This window comes from Talpa europaea (assembly GCF_964194135.1).
Source record: "Talpa europaea genome assembly, chromosome: 7".
In the NCBI taxonomy this organism is placed as follows: domain Eukaryota; kingdom Metazoa; phylum Chordata; class Mammalia; order Eulipotyphla; family Talpidae; genus Talpa; species Talpa europaea.
The window spans coordinates 85,046,828-85,064,813 of NC_140074.1; the positions used below are offsets into that span (position 1 = coordinate 85,046,828).

The window sequence follows — 17,986 nt, forward strand, 5'->3', positions numbered from 1 at the left end:
TGACTCTACTACCCAATATGTGACCAAGTTTTTTAAGTTTCATATGTACTCAAAAAGAATATATAGTTGTTAGAGGCAGTGTTCAATAGCTCTCCATTACATCAAACTTACTAAATGCTAAATCTTTTATATACTCATTTATTTCGGTTGATAGATCTGTCAATAGTTCAAAGTCATTAAAATCTCCCATTATATTACTTTTCTGTATGGTGTCAGCTTTTGTTTTATATATTTTGAAGTTATGTTATTAGATGCATACTAATTTATAATCTTCTTATTTCTCTGGATATACTTGTTTTTTTTTATTTTTGTTTCAAAGATTCATTTATTTATGCATACAAGAACTGGGGTTCAGGCCAGAGGTGTGGGAGAGGTGAGAGGATTCACCAGAGACAGAGTAGGAGCAGAACAAGCAGATGTACTGAAATACACTGCTGAGGGGTACAGCGAGCGAGACAGGAGAGGTCTGCTGCACCGTGTGGGTCAGCTCCATGGCCGGGGATCGAACTTGTGCTGCTGTGGCTGGTGATAGCTTGATAGGGCTGTCTTTAACCCTTGCGCCAACCAGGAGGCCACATAATTGGTTTTGTTTTAAAGCCTATTTCCGGGATCACCCTGTATTATACAACCCTATGGAGGCAGAGAATAATATACCTTGGAATCAGTCTATTTGGTTATTCAGAATTGCCCTATTTTTGCCAGTTATTAATATAGTTACCTGAGATTGAATTTTGATGAGTATCTGCTTGCTAGCTCTCTCCTACCCTTTCCTTATATCCTAGTTTGCTGATGTTTCTAGCAATCAGCTTATGCAGTTTTTTTTTTTAAATTTGTTAATTTCTTTTTGGGGAACATTTAACCTATTTATATAAATTGTGATTACTGACACATTTATTTCTATCTTATTTTTGGATACTCTATTTGTCCTATATTTTCTTTCTCTCCCCGTATCTTGTCTTTTTTTTTTTTTTAAAGATTTATTTATTTATTTATACATGCACTGGGTACAGTCAGAAGTGTGGGAGGGTGAGAGAATTCACCAGAGCCAGAGCGGGGAGCAGAACAGACTGACGAAATACACAATACACTGCTGAGGGGAGCAGCAGACATGGCAGGAAAGGTCTGCAGACACGGCAGGAAAGGTCTGCACGCCATGTGGGACCCTCGCTGGCGGCTGGGGATTGAACCGGCACTGAAGAGTGCTGCGGGCAGCTTTGCAGCCCAGCGCTCAACCGCTGCACCACGGGGGAGGCCCTGTATCTTGTCTTTTTATGGACTGGTTATATTTGTATTGGGTCAGCCCCCTTCTCTTTGGGCAACAGATTTTTTATGAAAATGTGTTTTATTTCATCCTTATTCCTGCAAGACAGTTTCATTGGGAATATAGTATTCCAGATATACAGGTAATTTCTCATAGAACTTTGAAGATACAGGTCACCAGTCTGGCTTATATAGTTGTGGATAAGAAGTTAAATGTCAATCTAATTGACTTTACTTTGGAGGTAATTTATCTTTTCTTCCTAGATACTTTTAAGCGCTGTTCTGGGATTTCATCCTGCAAGTGTCTAGAAGTGGATTGATCTCATGAAAATGCTAAGAGATCCTGAGCTGTTAGAGATGAGATGGACTGAACAGAATTACTAGCATATTATAAACACTCTGATAAAAGCTTGAGGCTTTAATGTTATCTTGGAAAGTATAGTAATATACAATATCCTCGCTAGGACTGAAAAGATACTTGGAGAGTCAGAAAGGTAGGAGACTAAGGAACTGATGGAAAATGTTGATTAGGGTGCTAGACTTATTTGTTTTCAGTGAAAGGGAGGCCCATTCTCAGTACACACTCTCCAGTCCATTCCAAGGCTGGACCCAGCAGAGCCTCACTGTGTGGGAACCCCGGATCTTGGGGGAAGGATAGTAAAATGACAGGGGTATAAGCTCTCTATTAAATATGGTGGTGCTCTGCAGAAACCAATGAGGAGCAGCACAGGCTGGGAAGGATGACATACCCCACAGAGAAGCTATTTTTTCACTTTGAAGAACATTAGTCACCTGGTTGCTTTCCTTTACAACCAAATAATTCTTAGATAAAATAAGCCAACTCACTCTCATTTAGCAAAGTGTTTTATTCAAAAGCTTCTCAGCACCATCTTGTTGTCAGAAAGAATGGATATCGTCTTTTCTTGCCCATCCAATTCCCAATTCCAGAAGCAGAAGTTAAACCATTTGGCTAGAGCTCCCCCTAATGATTATAATTCAGATCATGATAAGATTTTGGTTGTTCTCTCACCCAACTTTCTCTAAGCCTCTACTTAACCCTGACTCAAGTACAGCTGTGATCCCCCACAGTTCAGAACAATAGGAAGGAATCATGTCAGACTTGATCAACCTCCCATTTCTGGGCTATTAGAGGCACATGAAATTACCTTGAAAAAACTGAATTCAGTGACTGCCATCTAGGAAAGACAGTGATACTGTCAGGCAGCATGCAGCTTGAAGAGCCCAAATCTTAGGGTAACCCTCCCCCCATTCTAGTCTAGGAACAAGGAGCATTAGGTCCATTTTCTCTCCACACACCTCAATTGCTCATCCTCTCCTATCTTATTAAAACAATGGACCAAACCTTTTGTACAAAGTTAAGAGAAACAATTACATCTGATGAAAATGCTAAGAGATCCTGAGCTGTAAGAGATGAGGAGAGTAGATAGCATGACCTGATCTTTCCCTTTTTTTTTTCCCTTTAAGAATATTTTGTTTCCGCATAAAGCACACTTCCCCAAAGAGGTCCCTGGAGGAGAAATCCTAGAGTCTGACTGTGTTCTGGTTGACACAGAGTCACCTGTGTAACTTTGGCTTCAGTCCCTGGATCTGTCCTTTGCAGCTACTTCAGGTCCCATGGGAGGAGGAAAGAGCTGGAGGCACTATCACTCAGCCAAAGCCCCCATGGGGTCCCAGGCTGGCAGGACTATGGGCTCCTGCTCTAACACAGCTAGCACCTCTTCAGGGACATGCTTCCTGTCCACCACTACTTCGTAGACATATTCCGAGAACCACTCATCTGTCATGCACAGGTAACCTGGAGAAAAGAATAGAAGTATCATGAGTCTTGAGGGTGAGGGAGAAAAAACCAGACACCCGACTGGCACTACAAAGACTTTTACAAAACTATTATTATTTGTACATGTTCTTCAGCTTTCTCATCTATAATCTCGCTTATAAGTATTATTATCACATGAGACAGGCACGGTTATATTTTTACCAATTAGAAAACAGGTTCAGAGTAACTATCAGCAATAAGTACAAGCCACAGGAGTGAAGTTCAGAGCTAAGCCTTGAACCTAAAGTTGTTTCCAAATTCGGTGCTGTCCCTTGATCCAGTCATCTATTTTTGGGCATTTGGGTTGTTTCCAGGTTTTACCTATTGTAAACAGTGCTGCAATAAACATAGGGGTACAGGTGTTCTTTTGAATCAATGTTTTTGTGTCCTTTGGGTAGATCCCTAGGAGTAGAATTGCCGGGTCATATAGTAGCTCCATTTTTAGTAGACTGAGGAATCTCGAGACAGTTTTCCATAGTGATTGGACCAGATTGCACTCCCATGACTAGACCAAGAAAATGTGGCATATATACACAATGGAATATTATTCAGCAATCAAAAAAGATAAACTCATGCCATTCACAGCAACATGGATGAAACTAGAATTATGCTCCATGAAATAAGCCAGAAGGAAAAAGAAAAATATGGGATGGCTTCACTTATAGCAGGAATAGAGGGGAACCAAATAAGATATCAGTGTAAAAAAAATAACAGTACAAAACACAACAAAACAAAAACAATTATAAATCAGAGACATACTGCAGGGAAGGAGGAGGGAGAGGGGTCAGAGGGAGGGAGGGAGGAGCACAGGGGACTGAGGTGATGGTGCACGGGTGCATTGATGAAGGAAACTCTATGGGGACTACACCTGAGGGGGGGAAGCAAATACTGTTTAAAGATGAACAATGATGTAAAAAAAAAAAAAAAAGATAAAAAAAAGAAAGCATGATTAAAAAAAATTCTGTGCTGTTCCATTGCCCAGGTTGCCGCATTGCAAGTGAGGGGATGATCCTAGAAGGTAGGTGGAAACACTTCTTATTCATACAGCAACACCTTAGGGATTAATATCCAGGGCCAGAAGGGCAAGCACGCACCAGTTCTACTCTTACCCTACCTACTTCTCAGCATCACTAGTTGTTGTTCTTCCTCCCTCTCTATCATAAAACCGTACAACAACGAGCTAAGTTGTCAGGCAAATCATAATGGGGCCATGTCATCATTGCCAGGCAGTCACTTACATGCAGATGATACTGTCTGATCAAATGGTAACACAGTCTTTACTTTCCTAGGATAAATCTGTATTGAGAATCAGGAAGAACTGGAGGAACGAGACTGTTGCTTGACCTATCTTCCTTAGTAAGGGCGCAGAGCTTATGGATCTCTCCATGGTAGTACCTCTACTGTACTAACACCCCAGGTGCAGAGCTCAGCTAAGAATGATGTCATCAGGAATCCATCCTAGAAGCCTACCTGTATCTCAGGCTTCAGGAGGACAAGAAAATCCCCATTCAGGAATATTCTTCCAACAAACTTAACAGGCAGAAAGATGCTTCACCTGAGTCATCACTAACATAAAGAGCGAAATTAAAGTGAGACTAAAGTTTGTGTATTTATTTATAGTATTTTTCACTGAGGTAACATTAGTTTACACTATGTATAGGCTTCAGGTGTACAGTTTCCTACCTTAGCAAGTGTGCATATATCACACCAAGCTGTCAAATATGCAGTGACCATCCACCTGGTACCAACCAATGGGCCCACCCTACCTTCCCACTTCCCTGCTGGTAACCACCATTATGTTGTCAGAGTCTAAGGGCTTGTTTTACTTTTTTTCACTTGCTCAGTTTGTTTATATCCATAAATTGGTGAACTCATACAGTATGAGTATGAGTTCTTTCTCCTTTTGACTTATTTCACTTATTGACAGCATAACCTACTCCTCTAGGTCCATCCACGTTGTCGTAAATGGCAGTTCATCTTTTTAAATTTTTTATGGCTGCATGGTGTTCCATTGTGTGTATATATCACATAAAGTGTACATATTTAAAACAAGAGTAGGCCAGGGAGAAAGCACAGAGTACAACATGTGCATGGGATACAGCATGCATTTACACATCCAAGGACTTAACAATCATCATCACTGTCATCACCTTACCTTATCTGGCTCTCCCTATATCCTACACATTTGAGCCATTTTCTCTGAAAGTGTTTGTGCAATCTAGAGCTGTGCTATATCATTTCCCTCTACATAGGACCAAGAGAAAGGGAGAAGATGCAGCTATATCTTCCAAAGTGATTCTGTACTACAGCAGTTCTCAAAACATGGCAACAGGACAAGGACAATACACTTCTTTTTTAAATTTATTTTTATATATTTTTTACATCATTTTTCATTTTTGCACAATCTATGCATTTTCATCTTGGTTATATACTCCATTCTCCCCCCACCCCTGTGGTGTGTCTCTGGTTTAGAGTTGTTTGTTGATTTTGATTTTTGATTTTTACTTTATTATAATTAGTCTTTTTCCTGGTCCCTTATTTAGGTTTTCTAAATTTCTGCTAGGAGTGAGACCATCCGGTATTTTTCTTTTTCTTTCTGGCTTATTTCGCTGAGCATGATCCCTTCCAGCTCCATCCATGTTTCTGCAAATTGCATGAGTTCACCTTTTTGATTGCTGAGTAATATTCCATCGTGTATATGTACCACATCTTCTTGATCCAGTCATCTATTTTTGGGCATTTGGGTTGTTTCCATAGCTTAGCTATTGTAAACAGTGCTGCTATAAACACAGGGATGCAGGTGCCCTTTTGAATTAATGTTTCTGTGTCCTTTGGGTAAATACCTAGGAGTAGAATTGCTGGATCATATGGAAGCTCCATTTTTAGCAAACAGAGGAATCTCCACACAGCTCTCCATAGTGGTTGGACCTGTTTGCACTCCCACCAGCAGTGCAGGAGAGTTCCTTTTTTTGCACATCCTCGCCAACATTTGTTGTTGCTAGTTTTTTTAATATGTGCCATTCTCACTGGTGTAAGATGGCATCTCATTGTAGTTTTGATTTGCATTTCCCTGATTATAAGTGATGTTGAACATTTTTTCACATGCCTGTTGGCCATTTGCACATTTCCTCTTTGGAAAAGTTTCTTTTAGCTCTTCTGCCCATTTTTTGACTGGGTTGTTTACTTTGATTTTGTTGAGTCTCCTCAGCTCTCTGTAGATTTTTGTGATCAGTCCTTTATCATTAGTGTTGTGTGCAAAAATTTTCTCCCAATCCATAGGGTGTTTCTTTGTTTTGGTTACTGTCTCTTTTGCTGTACAGAAGCTCTTTAATTTGATGTACTCCCAGCTGTTTATCTTTGCCTTTACTATAACTGCTTTGGATGATATGTCTTTAAAGATGTTACTGAGGTGTATGTCATGTAGTGTTTCGCCTGTATTTCCTTCTATATATTTTATGGTTTCAGGTCTTATGTCCAGTTCTTTAATCCATTTTGAGTTGGTTTTTGTGCATGGTGTGAGGTAGTAGTCAAGCTTCATTCTTTTGCATGTAGCGACCCAATTTTCCCAGCACCATTTACTGAACAAACTTTCTTTGCTCCATTGCATATTCTTTGCCCCTTTGTCAAAGATTAGTTGATTTTAAATCTGTGGGTTTATTTCTGGATTTTCTATTCGGTTCCATTAGTCTGTGTGTGTGTTCTTGTTCCAACACAATGCAGTTTTGTTTATTATGGCTTTGTAGTATAGCTTGCAGTCTGGGAGTGTGATACCTCTATTCCCTTCTTTTTTTTCAGGAGAGCTTTGGCTATTTGGGATTCTTGGTTGGCTCCATATGAATTTCATCAATATTGGTTGCATTTCTTTGAAGAATGTCATTGAAATTCTTATTGGAATAGCATTGAATCTGTAAATTGCTTTTGGTAGGATGGCCATTTTGATAATGTTAATTCTTCCAATCATGAGCAGGGGATATCTTTCCACTTCCTTGTGTCTTCTTCTATTTCTTTTAACAGTGTTTTATAGTTTTCTTTGTATAGGTCCTTTACCTCTTTTGTTAGGTTTATTCCCAGTATTTGATTTTTTTGTTTCAATAATAAAAGGGATGGTTTTCTTGATTTCTTCTTCAGATTGATTGTTTGTATATAGGAAGGCTACTGATTTTTGTGTGTTGATTTTGTATCCTGCTACTTTACTAAGCTGATTGGTTAGTTTGATTAGTTTTTCTGTGGAGTTCTGGGGGTTCTCTATATTATCATACCATCTACAAATAGTGATAGTTTTATTTCTTCCTTCCCTATTTGGATTCCTCATATGTCTTTCTCTTGTCCTATTGCTCTGGCTAGGACTTCCAGTATTATATTGAAAAGCAGTGGTGACAGTGGACATCCTTGTCCTGTTCCCGATCTTAATGGAAATGCTTTCAGCTTTTCACCATTGAGAATGAAATTGGTTATGGGCTTGTCATATATGGCCTTAATGATGTTGAGGTTATGTTCCTTGTATCCCAAGAATTTCAAGGGCTTTTATCATAAATGGGTGTTGTACTTCATTGAAAGCTTTCTCAGCATCTATTGATAGTATCATATGGTTTTTATATTTCTTTTTGTTGATGTGTTGGATTACATTGATTGACTTTTTGGGTGTTGAACCATCCTACGACCACACACTCTTAAAATTGAGGACCCCAAGAAGTTGTCTATGTGAGTTATACCTATTAATATTTGCTGTATTAGTCATTAAAACAAAGTTAAAAATAGTAATTTATTTAAAAATAATTAAAAAAATATAATGTTAGGGAAAAAATTATATTCTCCAAAACAAAATAAATTTATAAAAGCTAGCATTGTTTTACAATTTAACATCTGACTTCACAGAAGGCAGCTGAATTCTCATATCTGCTTCTGTATTCATCTGTTGCAATCTGTTGTTGGGGCTTAAGTAGATGAGGAAAATCTGGCTTTACAGGGACATATTGGAAAAGGGAAGATCTTGCAGACCCCATAAGAGGGCCCCAATCACCCAGAGGGGATCAGACCTCACTCCAAGAACTGGTACTCTAAAAGCAAGACAGATTTAAAGAATTAACAGGCAACATGGTGGTAAGTCTAATTTTGTAAGTTTATACATAGTGTGAGAGAGGACACCATTGCTTTGGTGAGGTCATCTATGCCCAATCCTGCTCTTCACCTCTGACCTAGTGGAAAGACTACGCATCTGGATGTGGGACAGCATGCTCATCCTCACAGGAAAAGGCCTCCAGGGCTCTGACCAGGTCAGGTAAGGAAATAAATCCTTGTTCCCCCGTGCCTGCCTTCTGAGCAGTGTTTCTTTTTCTCAACAGGAGACAAAGGAAAGGAGTATAAAGACGAATAATGCTATAGCCTGTGCTTTTCCTGGTTTCTATCAGTGTGTACCTGGCCCTTACCATCACCTACATAGTGCCACTAAGTTCAAGCAATCTAAGTTTATCTACATCCTAAGTTAAATTCTTCCCAAGAAACTCAGCATTTGCCTTCCCCCAAAAGGAGTTTTCAGTGGACAGGAGACCAAACCACTAAATGCTACACCACCAGTTGAGACAGTATCCATTCTTCCCCTTAGCCTAATGCTGGCCACATAAATTCTTAGAGTAGCTCTGGACAGTGAGTGAGGCAGATGAAGAAGAGGCAGATCCATGTAATAATAAAGTTCAGTGTCCTTATGACAATATTATCATCACACAATCAAATGAGTCTTCAAAGAATGCCACAGAAAATGGACAATAAGTACCTCTACTATCTTGTTCCAAAAGCAGGAGATCAGATTAAGTCCTCACAAATTAAAACTCCTATCAATTGCAATCCACCCTTTTCAGTGTCCCTGACAAGAGGACCTGCCTTGATTAGTCTCTCTTTCAGGATATGAGTTCTTCAGGGGCCCACAAAAACCTCAGTCTAGGTGGCTGCCAAGTAATTGCAGCCTAAGTAGATAATGAACTTGTGGCTGCTGTAACTGTTGATACTGAGTCCCCTGGAATTTGACTTAGAAGATTAGATCAGTATGTCTGAAATCCAAGTGAGGGCTTGCAAAGGAGCAGAAAGTACCCAGGATTAATGTGACCACTCTGAAGAAGATGCAATTCCTAGCCTTTAAGCACCCCTGGCTATTAGAAACAGGTGTTCCCCAACAAAGGACAAGAAAACAAAAATCTGCTCCCGGGATTCCAAGGTTAGATTCAGAGAAACAAATAAATAAATGGAAAAAGAAAGTCAATTTTACAAAACAAATTTTGTTTAGATGTTAATGTCTTGTTTACATGCAATGAGAAAGAAACAAAGTTGTCAACAGTCCTTTAAAGAAATTGGCAATGTGTCTCTGTTTGTTAAGGGAAAGGGTAGTACGGGTCTGTAAAGGGGGAAGGGAGTGTGTGGATATAATTGCTCTGGACTGGTTAGGCCAAAGTCACTCAGAAACAGAATAGTTTCAAATGGGCTAAAGGGAAAGAAAACCTTTACCTGAGAAGTTTTTAAATCCTACCAGAGTTCTGAGATTTAAACCTCTCAGAGTAGATTAGGGTGACAAATACATTGTCATTTATGAATTAGATTCATTTTATCTCTTGTTATCTTTGTTCTATGAAGTATTACACCTTACTAATTCTTGTAGTTAATTGATTTACTGCTAATTTTTTAAAAGGTATGGCAAAATCAAGTTATATATTCTGCTCTGATGGGTATGTCTGGCAGCATGGACCTAAGAAAGCCTGACTACTAAGTCCTCACTGCTAATCTGTCACCTGACAGTGATAACTCAAAGTTGAAAAAAGGACTCCCAAAAAGGAGGGCAAAAACCTCACTGACACCTGTCTCATTTTAGACTTCCTAACAAAAAGTATGAAACCATGTCAAGAACATTAATCTCTCATTTAAAATGAAGTTGTGAAGGCTATGTAGCAACATGGAAAAATTTTTAAGTGATAAACATATATATCCTACGTAACTACAAATATGTTACAAATCCAGATATGCATGGGAAAGAACATGAAAATTAAAAAAAACCCAAATGATAATTTTATACCGCGGGATAGGGGATTTTCTCCCAACATGTTCTGACATATTATAACCCTTTTTGACTCCAAACGATTGTTCAAATAATTCATGTTCATTATAAAAAATCTTAGAAACATGGGAAGAGGAAGATGAAAAGAAGTGTTTTCTTCCTCTGTTCCAAAGTAGAGACCTGATAAAAGTGTGTGTATTCTCAGGCCTGAGTGGATGGTGCTCACTGTCCGTGGAAAGGGGAAGTCGGACTAGTGGGTGTGTTCCCTTTGCTCCTAAAGTTTCCCAAAAAACAGCTTAGAGTCCAACCTCAAAACCCTTGCTCTTGATTCATTTTCTAACTCCTCTGCCCTGGCACTACTGACCACCATGGTCTCCTGGCTTTTTAACCCATCACCTGTTTCAATAACCTCAGCTTCAAAGTCTTCCTTTTGTCTCTAGTGAGGTCATTCTCCCTAGTTCTTCTTCCTTCCCTGTCATCTGCTTTCTTGGAGAAAATAATCTTTTTTTCTTGCTTTTCTCAGTCTATTTATCCTATATTTTACAGTCTGAGAAGCACACCATGAATGCCACTTTTGTAACACCATAGCCCTCTGCAAATGCCATTCCTATGTGCAGGTGAATAGTGTACATTCCTCTGAAGGTCAGAGATAACTATTCCATGATAGTCTATGCACAGTTCCCTGCATCTCATCAACAAATGTGAAGTGATGCTAATGCTAATGGTTTTTTCTTGGCACTGGGTTTATTCACCTCCACTGCTTTCTCTCAGGAGACTAAGCTCCTATGTGTGAAGTCATCCATCAGTAAACCGGTGAAGTAATACAATGGTCACACGAGGGTCCTGAATTTTTAGAAATCTGAAGCAGAAATGTGGCCACGTTAGCCAAACTTTTAGAAGGAAAAGGCTCAAAGTCTTATGTTCCTTCTGCTTCATTTGTCTACAGATAATACTAACAGCAACAGAAACAATGACAGCTAATATTTCTGAGTACTATGTGTCTGGCACAATTCTCCCAACTACTCCATTAGATCGGTACAAGTACTACCCCCATTTTAAGGATGAATAAACTAAGGTTAAATATCATGACTGAGATTACACAGTCAATAGATGGCATTGCTAGAATGCACACCCAGCTAGTCTGGCTCCAGATTCTATAATCTTTGTCCTCCTCAAACCAATACAAACATAGCATGGAGACAATCTGGTGAAAATAACAGATCCTCTATAGAAGAAAGCATATTTTCATGCAAAACGCTATTAAATATGGGGGGGGGGGACTTTCTCCCTGAAAATTAATGCCTGGTTGCAGGTTAAGAAGAGCCACTGTCCCAAGTTTGTCTCCCCCCCACTACTCATACCCTCCCATAAGGAAGCAGCAGTTAATTTGAGAGCATGTGCTTCCTCTGTTCCCTCACATAACTATTTTTTTAGCCCAAGTCATATACGTTGATAAAGATGGGGGGGATCAGAAGTCCCCCAAAAGAACTTAGATATCTGGATTTAATGGTAGCAGCACTTTTCTCAAGCCTGGAAAGACAAGATAACCCAAAGGTGAGTGATTAATTTATATCTGTTCTCTTTCCAGGAAGAGTTTCTGCTTTTAACGCATATAATTTTATTTCAGGAAGTTCAGTTCAATATTATCTATAAGTTATAGTATCTGTGCTAGAAATCCAAACTGAATCTCGGATCTACAAATAATTGCTTATCTTTTTATAGGTAATATGCATTTTAAGGGAAGCTGCCTGTGCACATTAAGAAATCTGAAGCGCAATTCTATCTCTGACACTGCAACCTGAGTAAGTCAAACCTCTCACTAAGTTTGTTTACTCACATAAAACATGGGTATGTTCATATCATGAGTTACTCTGCTTTGATGCCTTAAGAAAAAAAATACATCCACAAACTTCAAATGTTATGAAGCAAGATGCTGTGAACTACATGTCCTGAGTACCTCTGACAGAAATATGGTGTTATTTATTAAACTCTTTGAACTTATGTAACAGTATACAGTTTGAAAAATGCTTTCAAACATTATTTGCTAGCTAGATACAGACAAACTGCAGGACTTCATGATACTCACGAATAGTGTAAAACCATAAGAAGTTAAAACTACTCCCCAGGATCTATAATCAAGAAAGTATTAACTATCTCTCCTGATTCTACAATATAATGTTATGCAAAGGATACGATGAGTTTTGGGCTTAGCTCTGGGCATACTATCTTCAGAACCACATGGAGCAGTTAGGCTGCTGAAGCAATTAAAGGTGATGCTGTTGGGTTTGCAGGAAGCAGAAGTCCAGATATAATCTGAATCAGCCACATAAATTTCTTTCTATATTAATCTCTAACATACCAAAATCTCTTTAGCTGAAAGCATTAAAAGACCCCCTTTCAGGAGGAAGCATGGAACTTTTACTAAAGTAGAATCAGAACACAGGCTCATTCATAAGAAAAGATGAAAATGTGGATTAAAAACAATTTTAAATGTTCATGTAGCTGCAAGACACAAACGCAATTTGAGACATGAAAAACCGACCTGGTTCAAAACAAAAATTAGGAGAGAAAGAATTTTAAAAGATAAAATTTTCCTTCAGTAATCACTGTAGGATTAAAAATAATACTCCCCTGCTCTGACTTAACCATAGTAATTTAGCATATTAAGAAAGTAGACAAAACAAGCACTTAGAACTGTTATGATAATTCCACATTCGAGGCTCTGTTGTATCAGAACTGGAACAATCTCATGACTAAGTGAACCAATCATACAAATGTAAGGGGCTTTCGGGAGATCATTCAAACATGATTTATTGACTATCAAAAATACTCTGTATGGGGCCTCCCCTGGTGGCGCAGTGGTTGAGCGCTGGGCTGCAAAGCTGCCCGCAGCCTCTGCAGCGCTGGTTCGATCCCCCGCCGCTGGCAAAGGTCCCACATGGCATGACAGACCTCTTGACGCGCCCACTGCTCCCTTCAGCAGTGTATTTCGTCAGTCTGCCTGTTTGGTTCCCCGCTCTGTCTCTGGTGAGTCCTTTCACCCTTCTCCGCTTCTGACTGCACCCAATGCTTGTATAAATAAATAAATAAATCTTAAAAAAAAATACTCTGTATGGCAGGATCATGGGTACATGGGAGGTTCCTTAACACTTCTGTTTATATATTTTGAAATTGTCCATGATTAAGTTAAGGAAAAAAGGAAAGCCATGTTATAAAAGCAGCCTGGACAAAAGGATTCTGGGAAATTTGGGGTGGTTGCATAATTCTTTACAACTATGCAACTCACAGTGCACTAACTTTGGACACAAACCCTCAAGATGCCATCTTTCCTCTTCAGATCCCAGCCCTGAATGGTGCTCTAAGAGCCCTTTCTCCTGATTCACACATTTACAAAATGTCTCCAGATACTTTATATGGGTTTATGTTCCTCAATTACCAGTTTCTGGTCACTAAAGATTAAGAATTGATTGGTTAGGGCCTCCCTGGTGGCGCAGCGGTTGAACGCTGGGTTGCGAAGCTGCCCGCAGCCTCTGCAGCGCCAGTTTGATCCCCGGCTGCTCCCCGGCCACCGGAGGAGGGTCCCGCATGGCGCGCAGACCTCTCCTGCCGCCCGCTGCTCCCCTCAGCAGTGTATTTCGGTCCTTCTGCCTGTTCTGCTCCCTGCTCTGGCTCTGGTGAATTCTCTCACCCTCCCGTGCTTCTGACTGTACTCAGTGCTTGTATAAATAAATAAATAAATAAATCTTTAAAAAAAAAAAATTGATCGGTTATTTCCATGAGTGAATTAGATGCTACAAGAACAGAAAGATTGAGAGGAAGCACAGTTTAGTGGTTAAGAAAACAGCCTCTAGTATCTAGAATTATAACCCAGACTAGAGGCTGTGTTATAATTCTGGCCCTATTATTATTATTTTTTTAAATTTATTTATTTATTTATACAAGCACTGGATACAGTCAGAAGCGCGGGAGGATGAGAAAATTCACCAGAGCCAGAGCGAGGAGCAGAGCAGGCAGAAGGACCGAAGTACACTGCTGAGGGGAGCAGCGGGCGGCAGGAGAGGTCTGCGCGCCATGCGGGACCCTCCTCCGGTGGCCGGGGAGCAGCCGGGGATCGAACCGGCGCTGCAGAGGCCGCGGGCAGCTTCGCAACCCAGCGCTCAACCGCTGCGCCACCGGGGAGGCCCTCTGGCCCTATTATTTTGGTTTAAAGAGTATGCTCTTCTTATATGAACTTCTGGTTAAAAGTGAGAAGAACCAAAGGTTATTTCTCTTATATTAAATTTTAAAATATTTTACAAATTATTTTACCCTAAACAAGCCTATCAACTTTTTGAACTTAAAGACAATGTAACAAGACCCAAGGTTTCCTCATCTTATTGCGAAATCCATTTCTGATATGATCTACAAGCAGGTACAAAATGCACGTATTTTAAGAACTAGGGGATGAAAGAAAGTCACGTTGATTGTACAACATGCTATATAATACATTTTCAGTCCACAGACAAAAAATACTAGGATTCACCAACATATAGTTACCCAACTGGTTTAGTAAAATGAGAATTAATTTCTCCTCTTGTGTCTCTTATGATGAGAAGGAACCTTTGTCAATTTTGCAAAAATAGCTTATTCAATTTACTTATGTCAGGCAGGGCCATGGATATGACCAGTGGGAAAGCCAAAGACAGGACTGGGCAGAAAGAAAGCAAGGGCAGCGTGCCCAGGTATCTCTGCTCTGTTTATCTCTAGTTTGTATTATCAACACTGATTCTTCAGAAACCATCCATCTTAACAGGCAGAAACCCCAGAGAGAATAGTAACAAACTGTTAACAATGTTATCTACAGAAACAAAATCCCAGCAGTGCTATTGAAGGCAGTCACGTCTCCTGAGAGCACAAATATAAGTGCTGCCTGAGATATGCCCGTCCATGTCCACCAGGATGACAAACAGGAGGGCCCTGCTGGGGTAAACACACATTGCCAGCATAATAACATACTACGCACTCTCCTAAGGTCAGGCAAGTGTGCCAATTAAATTAGATCATGTTTTCTTTCCTTCCTTCCTGTTAAGTCCGAACACTACGAAGAAATACATGAGAATAATTTATTTTGGCTTTGAATGAACTAGTCCTTACCCTCCCCTCTCCCTCTGTTCAATTTCTTATCTTTTGGCTCTCTGCGGAAATGCTTTACTCTGTATAGTCTCAGGTATTTCAGTTATTTAAGAACAACAAAAATTTAATCTTAACTACACAGCTGCAGATTTCACTGTAAGGATTACAGGCAGATCATAGGGATCAAGACCCCAGGTCTTACAATATAATAATGGAATGACTGAATGAGCTGGGAAAAAAAAAGAAACTTTTAATTGAGTTGGAGTGAAGAGGAACAGTTTAATGGGGAAAAAAATGGTCCAGAATCCTCTTTAAGAGTATTTAGGTTTAAAGCAATAACTTATACTGCACAAAACAGAGTATTCATCTGACTTTATAAATGTTCATCCCCTCTTAAATGTTTACTAGCAACAAACTCAGTACCTATTACAGATAGAAAATTAACACAAAAGCAAGCCAACATATCTAGGCTTAAATAAACTATAACTTTAACTTCAATCCTTTTCTTAGGCTAACCTTTATGATAACAAACCAAACTACAGGGATGAAGTTAGACCAAAGTGAAACAGAAGCTACAGCAGTTCATCTGAAGCATTAGCTTATATTTTAAAATATAACAAATATCAAATCCTTTCAACTCAAGATAAACTATTCCCTTGCATCCATTTGTAGATAGAACTCAACTATGAGTATATTTCTCATCTTTCTGCTAGTTTTGTTAAGGTTTATACCCCTTTCTAATTGTTCCTTATGTGTATTTGTCTTACAAAAACATTCACCCTATTTAAAAGTATGTTGCAATTTAATTCATAATAGTTAATTTAACTAAGCATCCCATAACCATAGAACAGTAACAGAAACCACAGAAAGCAGACCTGAAGCTATCTGGTGAATAAAAATGAACTAATAGTACCTGTATTTATTTACGTAGGAACAGAGCTGCTGAGTTTCAGAGCACAGCCAGGTATAGTTAGCCAAAATCCACCAATGATCGTTTCACAGAGAAATCAAAGACAGAACGACAGAGTAGATGGCCTCTGGGTTTTTGCCAGCCTGCACTGCTCAGTCAGCAGCACACTCAAGTGCTCTCAACTTCAAAACAAGGCAAATATAGTCTTCAAAGACAATAGTTTTCAAATAAAAAAATGGGGCTTCGCTGGTGGTGCAGTGGGTTGAGCGCCATGCTGTGAAGTTGTCCGCAGCATCTGCAGTGCGGGTTCGATTCCCGGCCAGCCAAGGAGATACCCAGCCAGCCAGGGAGATACCCACATGGCGTGGCAGACTTCTCCTGACTCACCCGCTGCTCCCCTTAGCAGTGTCTTCAGTCCATCTGCCTGTTCTGCTCCCCGCTCTGTCTGTGGTGAATTCTCTCACCCTCCCATGCCTCTGGCCTGTACCCCAGTTCTTGTATAAATAAATGAATCTTTTTTTAAAAAAAGGCTAAAGCCCCACCTGCTCACTTCCAAATCTTCACACCCTTCCTCCTCCACCTTTTATCCTTGGAAATCATGGAACTCTGATGAACATAATTGGAAAATCACTATTCTGAACACAGAAGCATGGCTGCTGAAATCACTATTTTCTTTTTATAAAAGAAAATGCCTGCCTGATTCCTGCTTGGCTGAGATGTATGCTAAAATTTGATCTAAGTGTCAGATTTTACCACAGAAAGCTGTGGTAAATTTACCACAGAAAGCTGTGGCAGAAAGCTGTGGTAATGTGTTTTCTCTAGTCAGAATCCACTGGCTAAAACTCAGGAATATGGGCTTTGGGAAGAGCTACTACAAAATGCCACCACACAGGTGGTTGAGTGCCACTCTGTGAAGCTGTCCGCAGCCTCTGCAGTATGGGTTCGATTCCGGCTGGCCGGCGAGAATCCCACATGGCGCAGCAGACCTCTCCTGTCTCGCCTGCTACTCCCCTTAGCAGTGTATTTTGTCAGTCTGTCTGTTCTGTTCCCCACTCTGTCTCTGGTGAATCCTCTCACCCGCCCCCCGATATCTCTGGCCTGTACCCCAGTTCTTGTGTGCATAAATAAATCCTTAAAAAAAAAAGTTTGCAAGAATAAATTATTAATTAATTTTAACAAAATGTTAATAAAATGTTAACTCAATGGTGACCTCTGGGTGAGATTTTCGTTTTCTTTGAGCATATTTTAAATTTTTCTACAACTTATACATTACTTGTGTTATTTTTTTCTTTAGCTTAATTAGTATAACTCATGACTACTCATGGCATATAAAACAAATGTTAACACATACTTATCTCACCATGAACTTAGGGGTCTAGGTATATCATGATGGTCATCCTAGGGGCAAACTAGATGCTCAGATTTTTCTCTAAAATAGCTAGCCAAATGGGACCAATTACTGAGAAACGTTTCACACCAGGACAGCTTTCTACCCATATCTCTTAGAAGACAGATAGCTGAGCAGACCCCAAGTCAGCTTGAGTTAATGTTATCAGATTAAGCTCACCTTTGTGGCCATGGTCTTCACCCCATGAATTCTCCACTCTCCATTTCACAAATGTACCTTCCTGATCATCCTGCAAAAAAAAGAGTGAATGACAGCGTATAGTCTGAAATAAATCTCCTGCTGAGGTGTCATGTAATTCTAGCTCTCTTTTTGTCACTCAGAAGAAACAGCCTTTTCTGTGTGGCCATGATAGACATGATCAGGGCCATATATCTTCACCATAACTAAAAGGTTACTCTAATAGAAGTAGAGTTTGAATTT

General features: G+C 39.7%; 1 protein-coding gene across 1 annotated transcript in view; it reads right to left on the bottom strand.

Annotated features, from left to right (window-relative positions):
- Positions 1-2,924: 2,924 nt before the first annotated feature.
- Positions 2,925-17,986, bottom strand: part of BLMH (bleomycin hydrolase) — a gene marked incomplete at both ends in the record, with an annotated part of 47,484 nt that continues 32,422 nt past the window's right edge. Inside the window, 2 exon segments of the mRNA XM_084237852.1 lie at positions 2,925-3,076; positions 17,726-17,795. Of these exon segments, the coding sequence (XP_084093978.1) occupies positions 2,925-3,076; positions 17,726-17,795 (222 nt within the window).